At 32.8% G+C, this 15,556-nt stretch overlaps 1 protein-coding gene across 1 annotated transcript; it reads right to left on the minus strand.

Moving 5' to 3' along the window:
- Window positions 1–5,867: 5,867 nt before the first annotated feature.
- On the minus strand, window positions 5,868–10,757 carry LOC102602192 (linoleate 9S-lipoxygenase 2-like). Its single transcript, NM_001288428.1, is given in 9 exon segments — window positions 5,868–6,821; window positions 6,916–7,179; window positions 7,434–7,738; window positions 7,829–7,936; window positions 8,056–8,141; window positions 8,228–8,569; window positions 8,675–8,915; window positions 9,649–9,941; window positions 10,542–10,757. Coding segments are annotated over 9 exon segments (2,586 nt in total). The 5' UTR covers window positions 10,735–10,757; the 3' UTR covers window positions 5,868–6,067.
- Window positions 10,758–15,556: the final 4,799 nt, after the last annotated feature.

Here is a 15,556-nt window from a genome sequence, read left to right on the forward strand (position 1 = left end):
TATACCAAAATTTTAAAACATATCTCTATTAAAAAAATAGGGGAAATTACGCAGATAAGCAAACATATACTAGTTAATAAGCTAATATAACTATAGTTTGAATTATCACTCTCAGCCTTTTTTTAGCTATAATTATGTGTGCCTCTCTCCTCTCTCTCTCTCTCTCTCTCTCTCTTATACGTATACAAATTATACATTTCTATATACAATTATATGACTGATATACAAATACTATTCGTCTTTTTTCACTCTCTGCCTTATCTCGCTCATCTCTCTCCTCTATACTCCCTCTCCCAATCCTGCTCGCCAGATATACAAATACATACCAAATACATATATACAATTATCTGACAGATACCATCTATCAATAAAATACATATTCGTCCTTGAACATAATGATAAAGAAAGTACATGTATCATTGAAAAATAGAGTTATTTGTTGCACTTGTCTAACTTGGTCGCTCAAGTGACTTCCTCCACCAAATGATGTATCCATTATACTTTCACTGAAGTTATTTGTAACACCCCAAAAGAAATTTTTAAGATAAAATCTGAATTGTACGTATGGATGGTTCCTAGTTGTTTATGTATGTTAAGGTTCATTACCAAGTGTAGTAAGTGTATCAGAAGTGATTTAGGGTCATTAGGGACCCCTAACACTAAGCCAAGTTCAAAGCCTTTTCAACTTGTTAAGTTTTTCCATGAAATTATACAAGGATCAATATCAAACGATCATATATCTTATAATATGAGTACTTATGTGGCTCATGACCTATCAAATAAAAGTCCTATGAGTCTTATTTCCGACACCATCAAACTTTCTTTAATCCAGGTTCGAAATGAAAAGTAATGACTGTTTTACTACATACACTTCTATCAGAGATTTCTACTTCAGGAACTACAAATTGAAATTACGGGTTGTAAATTCAGCTCATGGTTTGAGATCAAAGGCTCAAACTTTGCAACTAAATTCCAAGGATTCAATCCACGGTCTATGGATCATTTTACGGGCCATAAAAGGATTCCTAGACCATGTAAATTACTATATATCATGTGTATCAAGTGTATATAAAAATTTCTAGATTTCATTAAAATGTTATTTTGAATTTCTTTTCACATTTTTCATCCCTTGGTCGGTCCTAGGGGTGTGCAAAAATCGAACCAAAAAAGTGTTATTGGTTTATTGTTATTGAGTTATTGGATTAACAGTTTTTTAATGATTTTATAATTAAAAAAAAGAGAAAATTGAGCGAGTTGGCAAACATACCTAGGTTATTAGTCAATTAGGGTATAGTTTAATTTATTTACTGTCAGTAAACACAGTTTCAGTTTTTTTGTCATTAATAATGGGACCCACCACATCTTTGTATACCGAATCAAAGCAACATTAATAAGATTTTGTATATGATTTTATACAAAATCTATTTTATCTCTCATGTCCCCATTTCCTATTTTTCTCCTAAAATACTCTTTCACTTCCAATTTGAAATTGGGAAAATTTGAATTCCACCTTCTCCCTCTAATCGTGTTTTCAATTTTTGCAGGAAACTATCAAAATCTTGGGTGAATCTTTTTTTTCTTTTCGTTTTTCAACATTTGTTTACATGTGTATTATGCTTGTTAGTTTTATGATAAATTTGTTTTTAAAAAAAATCTCTCATTATTTATTAGATTATCTGTTTTTTTCAAAACAAAATGGATGATTCGACTCCATCTAAGAGACTTACGAGAGGTACGCCATTACATGTCCAAGTTGTTGACAATCCACCTTCGTTTTCAATTGGTTTAACTCAAGATTTTGGAATTAATGCAGGGTCTATGACAAATCTATACAGTTGAGGTGTATATAATTTCATGATTTCTTTCCCAACGATTTACATCGCAAATAAAAGGCTCAACATCTGTCAGGCAGCCTTTTAAAAATTGGGCTTTTAACAAGCCCACTTGGGCCAGGGTTTAAAACCAAGTGGCCCTTTATTTGTTCTGAAGTGGTCCCCTTTGTGACTTTTCCACCCACGTGACTTCTCTCACCAAAAAAAACCTTTTCTTCTCTGTTAGGTTTAACAGGTAGCTTTTCAGACCTATGAATATCTCTGCACCTCGAAAGATCTGATGGGTTCCTCCCTCGATACCCATTCTCGTCTCTTTCCTTACTTGTACACGCTCCCTCATCGTACTTTTTACGAAAAGTCACCGACGATTCTACCCATATAGGTAGAGAGAAGATGTTCTCCTCATCGGCGATCTCGATGGATGCCGAAATTTTTTTTTCCGGACCTTTGACACGAATCCTAGCCCAACGGAGATGATTTTTTAGATCGGTTTCTTCTTCTATCTCTATCCAGCCGCCACACCGATCTCCAATTTCCTTCATTATTGGCCTGGACCAGAGATGTAGAGGCAACCCTAGAACTCGAATCCAGAACCATTCGAACTCATGGGTTATTGGGAAAGCCTCAATGATCAGTGACCACCATTGAAGCTTTAATCGGCTCCCTTGTCTTCTCCAGTCACCCATCAAAACATGTTCTGCTACTTTTCTAGACTGGAATTCAAAAAGAAATAAAATTCCATTCATATCATAGACTTGACTCCATGTGCTCCATTCCAAGTCTGTTGGGTCCATCTTCTTACATCATTTCTAATGGGTGTATCATCTTCTCCACAAAAAATTCCCCACTAGACAACGTGCCAATAGGTCTTCGTCTTCTAACTGGACTCGAGCTTTCAACATGTTGCCTTCTTCTGCTAGCTCTGTCTCAATTCTGGTTCATTTACTTTTCTGCAAAACGTCTCTATAACTCCTTCCCCCCTTGTTAGCAGCATAGTCTGCCTCCCCTGATAATTTAAGTGCTTTTGATCTAGACTCTGTGCTGTTGTAAGACTTCCCCCCAGATCTTAAATAAACTCTGTTGTCCATCTGAACAACAATGGAGTTACAAAAGGGAGAAAGAAAGAAAGAGAGTGGTATTTTGGTGAAAGAAGTCCACCGGAGAAAAGAAAAAACCAACCAAATTCCAGAAGGGACTTCAGAAGATTGTGTCGAAACTAGTGCCTGGGAGCATACTTTAAATCATACTCACTCAGATTTGTGCATCTGCTAAAAGGAATCAGGCCACAACCCTATTATGTGCTGCATTTTCGGCATGCTAGTGGCCATGATTTGGAGAGGAGGGACCTACTCAGATTTCAACATACACAGTTCAACTTTGCCGACGTGAAGAAACTCCGGCGGGAATAAATTGGGAAATAGAATTCCGATGGCTACCTTTTATTAAAAAAAACACCGTTTTGTGAATGTTCATGAACAAAAACAAGATAGAGTAAAGTATAATCAACCTAATTATTTTTTCTTTGTTGATGATTTTAATTTGACACAGTTTTTAAAAAAAAATAGTACACAGACCTTAGTTGAAAATAAAATTATTTTCAAAGTGAAGCAAATCAAAATAGTAATAGAAAGGGGAAAACAGATAGTAAAGAAAAATATGACAACTAAAAGAAAAATCAGTATCGAGCATATATGCATGGAATCATCACATTAATAACAAAGTGCGATCACCTAAATATAGTAAACAAATATGTTAATAATACAACAGACACGATGCTCTAGACTATCACCAAGTCATAGACTAATGAATAGATTACTAGTAAGACAACGTCCGATTATTTACTAACATTTTATCTTTATTTGCGATTTTCATACCCTCCTATCTAAAATCATATTTGATAAACTTGATTTTAATTATCACATTTAGAATTTGTACGCCATAAAGATTTTTAAGACTCCCAATACTGACCAAAAAGAAGCAACCAAACTTGAATTAGGTCCTAATTGAAGTGTAATATGTTAATGAATAATGTTCTATTTTATCTTAGGCCATGCTAAAATCACTACCCCACTTTCTTAAATTATTGCTAAAATAATGTATGATAATTTGTTTGTATGTAAATGTGTATTTATAACACAATTATTCATATTGATTTATTCATTTGGTAAAAGTTTGATCCGAAAGTGATTGGACGAGGAATAACAAGTACTATGGGTTATAAAACGTTATCATTGCAATGCCATAATATAAAACGTTTTATGTTTTATTTCATATTTATAATGCAACTAGGTAAATTATCCACGCTTCGCGCGGTAGTAAGCTACGTAAATAATCTACTTTTGAACATTTGATAATATAAGTGTTTTCGAGTGGATAAAGCCCTACGATAAATTGTCAAGAATATTTTATCCAAAGATGAAATGAAATATTTTTTTAATCTTAAAACAAAAAAGATTTGATTCTAATTGTTTATGCATTTGTTATTAACTCTTCATTTTACTCTAGTTCTTCATCACCAAATTCTTTAGAAAAGATATGTAATTGTTTCATTGTCTATATTTGTATTTTCAAAAAGTGGTACAAACATTTTAGTCATCAATTGCGAGAGTTTTTCTCCTATTCAAGGCCTCTACATACAGAATCTAAATGTTATACATCTTATGTAATTTGTTTTATACTTGATAAGTTAATTAAAATATAAAAACGCATATCTTGGAGTTCAATGAAATAACGTATGTTGCTCAAATAATTTGGATTAAATGATGTCTTGGCAAGTCCCTTATTCAAAATCATTCGCAATCGATGGCACTACTTTGATAGCCAAAAAGGCATATTTTGTTGTTTATGTTTCGATCAATATGGTTAAATTTTGTTTAAAAAATCGCGATTTTTAATCTAATGTTTATAAGGAGATAATTATTTCTTTAAGATTTGATTAATATGGATTCATCCTACTTTGAGGGGTAATTCATTGACTCCAATCCGAAATTTGAACCCCAAACGTTTGATTAAGGTTGAGTACAATACTTACCATCCCACTACATTCCTTTTTTTTTTTGTCACTAATCGATTGAATACCTCGAGAAGATAGAAAGTTGAATAACTAAAACTCCAAGGTAGTGTGGAACCACCACAACTTCTGAACACTCAAAAGTCCCTTCTTGGACATCCCATGGATCTTTTAGCCACTGAAAACTCTACAAAGATCAAAGTCATTAATTTCACAAGTTTAAGAATTCTAATCTACATGACACCAGTAGTTTAATGATTACATCAAACTCTTGATTAGCATATCTTTACTTCAACATAATGATCAAAAGCATAAGCATAAACAACAAAGTTTAAAACATGTACTCAAAAACAACAATTAATAACATAATCATAAATTAATGACTGTAAAAAACATACCAGGATCTGTAACAATCGAATGAAACAGAAAGGAAAAAATGGAGTCCACTGAATTCACATTGTCCCTTTAAGGAAATTATTCCCCTCTAGTATCGGAGTTTTAAAGGAATAAATCCTCTCAGGATAGAATGATTTTATTCACCAATGTATTGATATAAAAACAATAGTGTCAGTGAGCCACTCAACAGGAGCAAAGTATGGGAATATTTAATTGTGCAGAAGAAGAAGAAGTTCAGAATCTTCGTTGTTTTAAAATGAGATGAAATCTATCTATTTATAGACAACAAAGGGTAGTGTGAACAAATGCTTATTGTGCCATATCGGAAAGGTCACAACTCTTTGAAAAACTCACTAACCTTTCATAAAAGTCGCAACTCTTCATAAAAGTCGCAACTCTTCGTAAAAGCCGCAACTCTTCATAAAAGTCACAACTCTTTATAAAAGTCACAACATTTCATAAAAGTAACAATTTTTTTTATAAAAGTCACAACTTTTCATAAAAGGGAAGGCTAATTTTGAAAATAAATAAATTAAAAGAGAATCTTGGTTTGTGATGACGCCACGTATGCGGGCTAAGGGTTCTCTTATATATATATATATATATATTTGATATATGATATATGATTTTCAGCTGGAATTAGTTTTATTATTCTCACAACATACTGAGAAATACATAACAAGTATGGTTGAGATGAAAATACAGTAAACTTAGGAGAAATAAACTTATAGAAATGAAACAAACAAAGGGAGATCACACTTAACATAATGAAAATTTATTTCAAGATTTATTCAAACTCCAGCTTTCTTCATTTTCCGGTGTCAACCTTCTATATTGACACACTGTTGGGAATTCCTTTGCCTGTAAGTCCACCTTCACTTGTTGGGAAAAGCAACGTATATGGAGCATTAACGGGGCCTGATCTGTTTATCAATATGTTGTCACCATTCCTCTGTATAATCTGTTTTTCAATGTCTGCCAACTTCTTTCCAAATTTGTCGAAAGCAGCAAGTGGTTCTTTGTCCTTTGTCCATTCAGGAGACTCTCGTTGTCCGAGGTAAATCTCATCTGTAGTATGCCTTGACAATATCTCTATGAGGGAAACACCAAGCAATGTTTGTAACTGAGCTGTGATTGTTTTCAAGAATGCCTTATCGGGGTTTTTCTTTAGCTCTTCATATTCAGGAGTTCCTGGTTCAGGCATGAATCTTCGACTTACTGTGGGGCGATTTGGGAGGTAACCTGCATAAGGATATTGCCCAAAATTAACTGCTGCATGAAGTGCAGAAGCTATCCATATGATGGTGGTACACGAATCGATTAGCTCTTGTGGTGTTTCCATTTCAGGCCACCATGGTTCATTTTTCTTGTCACCATGTCCCACTTCTCGGAGTTCCTTCCACCAGGCTTGGAGTTCATTGTCTTTCAGAATCTCTTCGTCCGATCCATAGTAGAAGCTGCAGTAGTCTGTCACCCAACTTTTGATTGCAGACCATATTTCTAAGCCATCAACAGCGTATGGATAGTCCTCTATCAGTAAACGAACACCATGAGGAGAACTCGAGTCCTCAACTGCTACTCCCCTGAAATTGAATTGGTCATATAAGCAAGATACCAATGTGAACATCCTAATGTTTTTGTATAATGTTAGTTTTGATGGAGCTTATTGTATAGTACCTCTTAACAAGATCAGCCGGAAGGGCTTGATCAGGGAAAACCCAATCTTTGTAAACGACAGCTGACATTTCCATGGCAAATTTGGATGGAAAAACTGTACTCTCAAGAACTCCACCAGCATTGATTAGGATCTGTCTTGCCATAGCATTAATATTCATTGTGTCCCGGAAATGAGGATATAGAAGCTTATGAATAGGGTGAAGCACACTTAGTTGCCTGTTTGTTGCAATCACAAATGGCTCAATCACCGCATGTGTATTCAACCTGTGAAGATGATCAAACGTATTAGATTAATAGTACAAAGCATGTGTTGAATTAGTCATTATTAAGGACATCCCGATGCATTAAAGATCCTGCTATATGCAGGGTCTGAAGAAGGGCCGAACCACAAGGTTCTGTTGTACATAACCTTATGAACTCATAACAACTTTACCAGTTACTTCAAGGCTCCCCTTCAAGTTAGTTATTATTGTGTATCATGAATCACTATAGAAGTCGTATGACATAAAGGGAATTACCAATGACTAATTAGTTGATGAACACCAGAGTCATTCACCGCAACATAAGCTTTGGCCAATTGCCAGATAGAGCTCTCAACACCTTGATCACTTGGAGTATACACTTTGCTAGTAACACCAAATTGATCTCCATCTGGATGTGTCAAACTCAATTCAATTGCTAGTGGCTTCAAAGATCCATTATCTTGCAAGAAGAGCAAAGTTCTCGAGGCATATGTTTTCGTTGTTGTAGTGTTTATCCTCCTCAAATATGGTATAAGAACATCATGATGGTTCAATATGAAAAGTTTATTATTGTTCATCGCCTGTCAAATAACATGTTAAAATCCTTATTTAGTACTTGTAACGATTCGTAATCATACAAACTAGTGTGGAATTTCGAGTAAATACATTACCTCATCAACCGTTAGTCCATCCAGCTTATCCTCTATGTGTTCTGCAGTAATTGTACTGTTTTGATTTCCATATGCTTCGGGATCTAGCTTGCTTTTTGGAGGAAATTCCTTGCAAATTAATCAAGAAACAAAGCATCAATACTCTTTATCTACAAGAAGACTATATAGATTATAGACAATCAAAAGTAACTCGAGACAATTTCCTAATCGCGAAGAAACCAACTTACTTGAAGTCTACTAATTATAACAGGATTAACTCCAGCTAGCATTTCTCTTGCGAATTCTTCATCAGTCCTCCACGCGGTTTTACTATCTGCACAATCAATACTTAAATCATACAAACACATAAAAGTGAGTGATCATTAGCTAGATTACTTCTTATGATGTAACAAATTGTACCTTTAATCACTAGAGGAGTTGGAAATCTCAATATTCCTTCACCGTCTGTTCGAAGGAGTTCTTTTATCATCTCCAGAGGTATAGCAGCAGTGAGAGCCTTAAATAAAGGTCCTTGAGGAAGTTTGATCCCTCCTTCATATAGTCTAAGTACATCCTCAAAACTATCGAACTCGTTAGGGGTACCATCAAACAGGGCATGTAATTCTGGGAGGATGACTTGAACAATGGATTTCAAAGCATATGTTAGGAAGTCTGACATCTTCAAGTGACCAAAACGCTCGTCTCTCGGTACATAGATGTCTAAGCTCAGAATAAGAGGAATCCTGCTTTCACTTTTAGGATCTATACAAAGCAACAATGTAACTGATCAAAAAGTTGCTTTCAATGAAGCTATACGCGTTGAGTAAGTACGTAGAATGGACTGTTATTTGTGAACGCCTAACTAACCTGTTCGTGTTGGTGGTCTACCAGTTCTTCCTCTCCGAGGATACGGGTACTCAGCAGAACCTCCTAAGGTAGTTCTAACATTTTCTTGACCTTGATCCGGATTGCCCAAGTCATTGTAGATATCATAGTCATAAATCCTATCCCACGCCTCGCGCTTTCCAGTTCCATCTCCTCTTAATGTTAGCAATTCATTTTCTCTGTATTTTCGCAAAAGCTCTGGTGTTTTACTTGGGAGATATGGCTGCATAAACAATCAAGACATTGCTAAAACTTTTGAGTTTGAACATTTGCCTTTGTTTACATGCTCAGGGGTCGTTTCGTAGTTGGTTAGAGTCATCCAGGTATTAGTAGTATATGAATTAGTATAAGGGAATTTATGTATGGATTAGTTATGCATAGTTTAGTCATTCATGTATATCCTGCCTATAACAATATATGGATTTTCTCATATAACATATCTATGTAGTATGTATTAGTTATGCTTATTTTTAAATAGTAAACCAAACATCGTATCAATTTTATATATGAATAACTTGCACTACCAAAAATATCACTATATTCCGATTGAAAAATGTTCAGTAGCTATTCCCACAAATATTTTTATTAAATTGGCGAGAAAAGAAAAATATTGTAATTGTTTCATATGGAAAAATTAAGAAACTTCCCAGTATTGCACTGAAAATCTATTTCCCACCATGCATTTTCTCAATGAGCTAAATTGCTGAAAAATGAATAGGAAAATCATGTTGTATAGCACAAATTCTCCATTGATTCCCGATGATGAAAAAAACTTTTGTTTCTAGTAGTGTTACCCCATAACTACCTACCAAACATAACATTACTTATACAACATCAATTTAATACCTGCATAACTCATTACATACCATTACTTACGCAGCATTTAATGCATGCATAACTCACCTCCAAACCAGCTACGAAACGACCCGTTAGTAGTTTGAAAAAGTAAATCATACCTGATTTACAAAGAAAATGCGATCTGACTTGTATCTAAAAGAAGGATAAACCCAAGAATTGCAAACAAAATGGACCTTGCCATGATTAGGCACATCTTCAAGTGTGAGTGACTTGAGAAAGAACTCATTGATATGCGTATTTTTAATGATAAATGCACCTGGAACTCCAAACTCCTCATTCCAATCAAATGTGACACCAAAGGCTGTTTCACTACCTGCTATTAATGGTGTTAGAGTAAAGAGAGAGTTCTCCAAGTAGGCTGGATTGCTGTGCTTCCCTTGTAAACCATTTCCTGGCAAACAGTGACGAAGTTAGAAATTTAGTTCAGATGAAAAATAATTTTGATATAATTCCTATCATGTTAATATTGCATCTAAGGTCGATAAAACATTTAGCAGCATTTATATACAGAGACAGTGTTGCTTATAAATACTCGATCATGTTATAATATTGTCACTAAATTTTGAACATCTTTTAGTACTAAGAACCTAAATGTCAAACCGATCAAATTTATATCTTAAATCAACATTTTTGTAATAGTGCACCCATCATCTCGAAATCTTGAATACGCCTCTGAAATACACACCAATAGGTAAGATGCAAATTGTCACACGCCTATTATTTTCCTTCCAATTAAACTTCGAGTACTCCAATTGTAGGAGACATCTTCGACTAACACAAAGGCATTCATCTAAACTTCCTTCAATAGAAAGTTACGTTATTTATACAACACAGATAAAATTATATTTTATATACAAAAAATACATATTGAACCATCTTTAATAACGTCAATATCAACCTTCTTTAGTGATAATCTTGACCCTGTCACTGCAGCAGATAAAATAATGCATGTGTGATAAATATATTATAAAGTGCATGAGAGGTAACTTACTAGGATCACCTTGAACAGAACTAATTAATTGAAAAGAAACCTTTTGGCCAAGGACATCAAAGGCTTTATCAGTCAAAGAACCAGCAAGATCAGTAAAATCTAGAGCATTTTTCTTCATCATCACCACAGTTCCTTTAACTTTCTTTGAGTCATCAGGACCACCAAATAGTCCACCCGTAATTTGACCAAACATGATGATGAATAAGAGAAAAAATTAAAAGTATAAAAAGAGATGATGAGTTTTTGTTGTGAAAATCCAATGGAAATGAGTCTCTTATTTATAGCCAAAACAAAATACTAGTTAGCAAGATAAAGATATATAATAATAAACAATAAAAGAACAATAGACAAATCCACATGTCACACGTTATTAACTCCTCTCTTTTTTGTTGTTAGTAATTTTATACTACTGGTTGATTAGACTTTTCTTTTTGGTGTTCACTCTCATCGTATTGACCGTGACGGATTTAACATTTTCACTATAGAATTTTATTTGGATGGTTGTTATGAATTATTTTATAATATATCATATTGTATTGTTTTAGTGAATATGATGTTTGGATAGATTGTATCATTTTTTGTCGTTATTTATTTTTACACGCCTATTATTTGAATGATAATCTTAAAAAATTAAATAGGGTAGAGTGATTATAAAAATGTAAGGTAACTAAAGGAAAAACTAAGATTATTAAGTAATAATTAAAGATAAAAATAAGGAGAAAATATTAAGGTGATGATGAGATCATATCAAATCAGTAGTTACACAAAATGAGACTCTTTGTCCTTTACCTAAGGATGAATTTAAACTATGCGATACAATAAAATTTAAATAATGATCAAACCAAACATTGTATTTAAACTAATAATACAATACAACATGTAACAACAATCCAAACAAGGTGTAAGGGGGTTTGAAATATAAAAATATGGTGCTTAAGATTTGATTTGAACTAGAAATTTAAGGTGAATTTTGAACCTCCTCAGTAAAAAAATGTAGGTTAAAACTAGGGGTGACAAAATCAATCTCAGGTAGCCGAACTCATTTAAGTTTGGACGGATTATTGAACAACCTATTTATTAGCTCAACTCAATAACAATGGATTGATGTGTAAGCCCAAATGAACTAATGAAAAATTTTGTCAAAATATTTTTTTGAAAGATTTTTTTTTAAAAAAAATTTGATTTGTTTTATATATAGCTTGGGATATTCATGGTTCGATTTGGAATGGTTATTGGCGAAAATCAAAACCAAATCAATAAAGTCGGTTTTAAATTTCTAAAATCAAATCACACCAAATGAAAAAAATAACCATCGGTTTGGTTAGTGTCGATTTTGTTCGGGTTTTGAGGTTTCTTTCACTTTGAAAGTAATAAATTTTTGAAGGCATACACATCTCAATAGACACAAATACCAAGTACATGAACAATCCATAGGAAAGCTACCGTGGACTCAATTAAACAATACTAGAGTTATAATATATAAATGTACCATTTAACTTGGCTTCAACTAACATATATATATCCTCCAACTTTGGGTGTGCACAAGTAGACAGTTAAACTTGTATAAAATTGAACTAGTAGACACACACGTCCTACATGACATAATACACGTAGGACACCATGCAAGATATGAAATTGCCATGTAGGACGTCACGTAGGACATATGTATCTATTTGTTCAACTTTATACAAGTTTAAGTGCTTACTTACGGACACTCAAAGTTTGAGGACATAGTTATCAACCGAGGCCAAGTTAAAGGGCATGTTTATGTATTGTGTCTTATTATTTCACGAACAAAGTGATTCAATTAAGAGAAAGTGTGACTATATGATGTGAGGTATGATAGGTAAAGACTATAGTAATGGATTTTGATGGACTTAAGATTTTAATTGTTAGACTAAAATTTAATTGTTGGGCTTGAGGAAATGAAAAGTTAAAGACTTTAAGTTAATTAAAATTTAACAAAATATTTATATTTTACTTATGAATAATATTTAAGCAATTACAAAATTTATATATATAATTTCTTGGTTCGGTTTGGTTATTTTTGCGGGTATTTTTTTTAGTATAGCATGTTAAATTAGGTCTTAGGCCTAACTCACACCCCAAAAGTTAGCTCAAAGGGAGGAGGATTGCCCAAGCCTTATAATGAGTCCACCCATCTCATTAACCACCAATGTGAGACTTTTGTCATTCTTTAACACCCGACCTCACACCCAGTGCTTAGCATCTGGTGCGTGTGCAATTTTGATTTTTTGGGGCCCCAACATTGGGTGAGATGACCCTGCTCTGATACCATGTTAAATTAGGTCTTAGGCCTAACTCACACCCCAAAAACTAGCTCAAAGAAAATAGGATTGTCCAAGCCTTATAAGGAGTCCATCCATCTTATTAACCACCAATGTGAGACTTGCGTCATTCTTTAAGAAAAACCAAATCAAATAGTATCGATTTTCAAAATTTAAAACCAAACCTAACCTAACCAAACTAAACCACATCAAATGTCAATTTTTTAGATCGGTTTGATTTGGATTGTGGGTCAGTTTGATTTTCTAACCATACTCATAAACAACCTAGCCATAATAAAGAGAGATAATAATTTTATTAGGTACTAAAATCTTATAAAAAAACAAATTAAATAATAAAAACTTAGTAAAAATTGAATAATTGATTTTGATCCAAACAAATTTTAATTGAAATGGATCTTAGCTGATTTTGTTGGCTTGATCCATTTTATCCCGTTCAATTATCACCGCTAATTAAAAAAGAAAAAATAACAATTGCATAAACAATTGAAATTGCTTTCTTATCATGTGTATAGTCTGAATTTTAGATATGTAGCATGAAAATGACTCGTTTAGCGTGTTTTTCAAGAAGCATAGGTCTATTGGAAGCAGAAGGTAAGGGGACAATGTATGGCTTCATTATTGACTTTATAATCTGTGCCATTTACAGCCTTACTGTAGTTGGATTATTTTTAGCACCATACCATCGTTAAAAATAGAGAAAAAGCTAAATATATCATCAAACTTTTAAAAAAGATTTATTTGTGTTCAAGGCCCATTGACTACTCAAATCATACCTCTAAAAATCATTTTTCATATTCAATATCGTCAGAATCATATCCTTCATTTACCACACATTTTGAACTAGATCATTATGAAAAGAAGGAGAAGGAGTGGAAGGTCATAAAAGGAAAGACTGAGCAAAACATCAAAGAGGAAGTTATGAATGCAATGAAGGACAGTAGAGTCATATAATTTTCATCCTAGCCGCAAATTCATCCTTAGACACTTCTATCTCTAACCTTCTTATAATCTCAAGTTCAATAAGTAATTATCTATTTATTCTCGAGAATCAACAAAATAGTAAGCATAAGGTTAAGAGAACATAAACACTACTAAAATAATGAAAAAGAAAATTAGACTGACTAGAAGATCAACGGATAGGTTCGATCCAAAAATTAGAGAAAGTAGAACAAGTATATATAGATCAAGTTTTACATTAAAATTATTTCAAATCATACTTTTTGTTAGAATCTAGAATTTGTAATCATGATCCCAAATCATACGTCAATATACTGATTTTGAGGGTACAAATCGTATCGCATGGTATATATAATAACTTTGCTAAAACGCCTGCAAATTAAATTTCTCTCAATATGCATGGACAGATCTTAAGGGTAGCGAGGAGGTATACAAAAAATTACATGGTATATTATATAGTGATTTATTTTTTATGTATGCATATAAATTTTGAACCTCCTAGCTAGTTGAGGTTGATACGAATAATTAAAAATAATATTTTTTTTTATTTAGTTAATTTAACTATTTAATAGAAAAATAAAAATATATTTTTTTTTCTTTAAAAAAATTGTGGTGTTAGCTTGAAATATAACTTTAGTTCAATTTGAAAAGACTAAAAGAAATAAAATATTTAAGCGAGGACGGAGAGGGTAATTTAATTTGTATTAAATGGAATAATGGATAGTTGTATTAATAATATCATCAGTTTCACCACGAAATAAATGCATGCATCCGATAGTCGTCAGTCGTCACTTATTTACGGGGAAATAAATAATTAAGCGGTTTGACAAATTAATAAAAGATAATATTTTTTATCTATTATATCCTCAATTTATTTAGAGAGCTACTATTTTTGAATAATGTAGAACCTCTTTAATGAATAAATTGATTTTGAAATTCTATCAACTAATAGAGGTAAAATAATAAATTAACTATATCAATTATTATTTTCTTAATAGGTGCATCAAGTTAAAGAATGAACAAATAAATAGTAACAGAGGAAGTACAAAATTTCATTCTGAGGTTTAAAAAATTCATTCTGAAGCATAAAAATTTTCTTAAAATTTTGCTCACTTTTTTCAGGTATGAAAACTATACAAAATTTGTATGAAATTGCCCAACATTTTGATTTTTTTTCCCAATTTTATTATTAATTCAATATGAAATATATATCTATATATATATATATATATAATTTTAACCACTCTGATTTTATCTGTATTTCTCTGTATAAATACCAATATCTTAGTCGTAGTTGGTTAGCAAAAGGGTGTTTTTTCATATATTATCTCTGTCTTGATTTTACTGTGTAATGAATTTATATTCTAGTCGAGATATTATTTCTATTAGATGATCTAACCTTATATTGTCTTCTTTAGTATTATTTAGTCTCTTATATTCTAGACTAGATATAAACTTTCCAATTTTCTTTTTGTTTCTAAATGTGCCTGAGTACTACGTAAAGGTCTTCTCATTAACTGACTTTCCAAAAACTTCTTGCTCTGATACCAAAATTAGCCCAAAAATACAAAAATAGCAGAAAAATAAAGGAAATCGAGTACCAAAATTAGCAGAAATAGCAAGCAGTGGTTCCAAAAATAAAAAATAGCAGAAATAGCAGTGGTTCCAAAAATAAGATGATCCTACTCAGTACTCCCTCTCACTCGGTGTCCTCTCTTGTTTATCGCAGAATTCAACCTGTCCCACCCC

This window comes from Solanum tuberosum, unplaced genomic scaffold, assembly GCF_000226075.1.
Source record: "Solanum tuberosum cultivar DM 1-3 516 R44 unplaced genomic scaffold, SolTub_3.0 scf00208, whole genome shotgun sequence".
Taxonomy (NCBI): domain Eukaryota; kingdom Viridiplantae; phylum Streptophyta; class Magnoliopsida; order Solanales; family Solanaceae; genus Solanum; species Solanum tuberosum.